This window comes from Octopus bimaculoides, chromosome 7 (genome assembly GCF_001194135.2).
Source record: "Octopus bimaculoides isolate UCB-OBI-ISO-001 chromosome 7, ASM119413v2, whole genome shotgun sequence".
NCBI classification, from domain to species: Eukaryota; Metazoa; Mollusca; class Cephalopoda; order Octopoda; family Octopodidae; genus Octopus; species Octopus bimaculoides.
The window spans coordinates 27,259,560-27,262,720 of NC_068987.1; the positions used below are offsets into that span (position 1 = coordinate 27,259,560).

The following is a 3,161-nucleotide window of genomic DNA, read 5'->3' on the forward strand; positions in this document are numbered from 1 at the left end:
AAACTGATAATATAATCATGTTTCACAGAAATCAGAAAATATAGAGCTTTTAGCTATCCAAATGTTCTAGTGACGTAATTAAATTGAAATAGCGATAACGTAGCTCTCCTACATTTTACAGCTAACGTAAATCTCCTACACTTTACATACATAGTACGATCTTCACCAAAAGAGCTGGTGTTGCATGTGTGTATGTAGATATACGGGTATGCGCGTGTGTGTGCAAAATGTGTATAAAATGTGTATGCAGCACTTTATTGAGTACAAATAAACCAAAAACAACTGAAGTAGTTAAAAATCGTCCGCAAAAAATTTATTATTTTGATTATGTAGCATTCATGAACTGTTGATTGTAATCATTTTCTTACTACATTAAGTGACACATAAGAAATGTTTTATGCTAATTAAGAATTGTATTAGTATATACATTTATTTCCGGTTAAAAGAAATCTAAAAAAATCGAGCTGGAAATATTTCCTTTAGATTCGTAAGCTATGTTGAAATTGGGTATTTTTTTAATATAAAGTGTGTGTTAGATATTACTTTTGCAATGATGGGCCCTGCTTGAAACAGCTGATATCTCCTATTCTTGCGGATGAACTAACTTATACCACTTCGTGAACGCTTTGCACTTATTATTTGCAAATTCTCCTGATTAATATGTCTTGTGTTGGTATGTAGATTATATTTGTTTGTTTATTTTCGGTTAGAAGTGTGTGTAGATAACTCAGTTTTCTGTTTCAAAATTTCATGTTCACACTGAAACTCTTGCTGTTAATGCTAGAAACTCTTAGTTTGACCTATCATTGGGAATTGAATAACGAAATGTATTACATCTAAAGAAATGTTTAAATAAATGTTGACGCATTCCTGCATTGTGTCCAAATACAAGCATTTTACAGGTTTAGAAAATATAATTCATATATCGAAAAAAAAATTAGTTATTTTTATGGCGTGTGGTGAATAACAATAGGCTGCTTACAGAGGGTTATTCCAATACATTGCTAACATTTATTATGACTTATGATTCAATATACCTTTTGATTAATACCCTTTCTTGTATAAATCGATCGTTGTTCAATCGAAGCACTTCTTGTAAGATTTCTTTTACAAAGACAAATCTCGTCAATCGAAGAACAGTATTGTCATATATTAGAATTTCTCTTGTCTTTCATTTACATTATACCCACGCGGACCAGCAGATAGTTTAAACTATCTCTCGCTAAACCACAGAACTCATGCTTTCAACTGCACACGTGCATACATCTGTGTAAGCTTGTATTTGAAATGTCGATAGAAAAAATATCAAAAGCCTTTTTATCAATGATGGTGCATAAAAATTAGTACTGATACTATAATTATGTATTGCTACCAGACATGTACATACACTATTGATTACTTATCGATTCTAATGATTGCACTTCGCTATCTGTAATCCAATAATCGATTTTCTTTCTGTGCGCTATGCAATTTTTTTACCTTTATTTCTCTTGTGTTGTCCTGTGCTATCTGATGTAGAAAACTCATCAACTCAGTGTCCAATGAAGTGCTGTTCTGACATATTTTGTTAACCACCAGATAACAAAAAGAAATTAAGCGAAACCAGCAACTTATTTTCTCCCACCATTGTCAACATGAAAAATCAAATGAATGAGCGAAAACGAAAAAAAAAAATAAAGAAAGAAAATATTAAGAAACCAAGAAAAAGTTAAAAAAAAAAAAAATAAATTCTACGTTCATTGAACAAACTAGTTTTCCTCGTTATTCCCTTGCAACCAAACGACACACACAATCACCGAATTTTCTTACACTATTATTCACTCCCCATCATTTTTCATATAAAATTCTCTTTCTTTCTAAAGGCAGGAAATTTGAGATGAAAAATCTCATATCAGATCCCTATGTTTGTGTTTGTATCAGAACTCTCCATTTTGGTTAGATTATCGTTCAAGAAAATAAGGACAGCTGTTGCAGGATATACTTAATTTGAATAGATGTTATTTTGTGGTGCAACCCTCCTTTATAGTTTTCCATTCTTCCACACTACTTTCCCTCTGTATATTTTCCATGTCTCTTCTTTCTACCTTCCTCTGACGAGTTGGCTGGAGTGTGTAGGTCACAAGTGAAAACTGCGTAGATGGATGGTCGCCGAAGCAGCAGAGTAAAGAGGCGAGATGTAAACAGCTTAATAGGGAACCGTTGCCATATTATATAAGGCTTATACTCGATCTTCATATAGAGGGTTAACTGGAAAACAAATAGAAAAAGAAAATTAGAATAGAATGAAAAACTGAACTTTTATGCAAAGATACAAACATCAATTTATCAAAGTATGCATATGTAAGAATGATTTACGCAACAGCATAAACAATATTCATAACAGTATTCATAAAAAGGCTTCACTTATGATTTAAAAATCGTTTTGCTTTAAATTTTGACCTAAATATGTCTTGAGATTATTGGATGTTATATTATTTCAGTAGTTTACATATATCAGTCTGTATATATCTAAACGTATATATTAATGGGTATATGTGTATAGACACATACGTACACGCAGGAACACACACACACACACACACACATACATACAAGGTGTCCATAAAATCTCCTTACGATTTCAAAAATACAGTTCTATATTTAAGAGATAAGAAATTATGTACATTATTTACATTTGACGGATATTTGCCCTCATATTGTTTGTTGTTTACGCAACGTTTCGGCTGATATATCCTCCAGGTTTCATAAGGTGTCTTGGGGAAATTTTGAACCCGGATTCTCATTCCTAAGGTATTTTTCGATGTTATTATTATACGGGATATCAACGGCCTGAAGGATAGGATCACTGATGCAATTGCTACCATTGCTAAGGGTATGCTACAGTGAACATGGCTAGAAATTCATTATCGCCTTGATGTGCTTCGTGCAATTAATAGTGCCCATATACTGATGTATTAAACAAGGCTACAAAACATTCAATATCTTCTCATTTTGTAATAGTTTCCGCATATTTATCTATTTATTTGCTTTTGTAATAAATTCTTGAAATTGTAAAGAGGCTTTATGAACACCTTATATATATATAAATATATATACTAATCGATGCAGTACAAACATGTATAGGTCTATTTCAAGCTGTATATATATATATATATATATAT

The 3,161-nt window shown here is 31.8% G+C and overlaps 1 protein-coding gene across 1 annotated transcript in view; it reads right to left on the minus strand.

Annotated features, from left to right (window-relative positions):
• Positions 1 to 288: 288 nt before the first annotated feature.
• LOC106870179 (carbonic anhydrase-related protein 10) overlaps positions 289 to 3,161 on the minus strand; it is a 559,357-nt gene continuing 556,484 nt past the window's right edge. Inside the window, exon 9 of the mRNA XM_052969408.1 lies at positions 289 to 2,247. Coding sequence (XP_052825368.1) covers positions 2,219 to 2,247 — 29 coding nt within the window. The 3' untranslated portion in view covers positions 289 to 2,218. The remainder of the gene's footprint in view (positions 2,248 to 3,161) is intronic.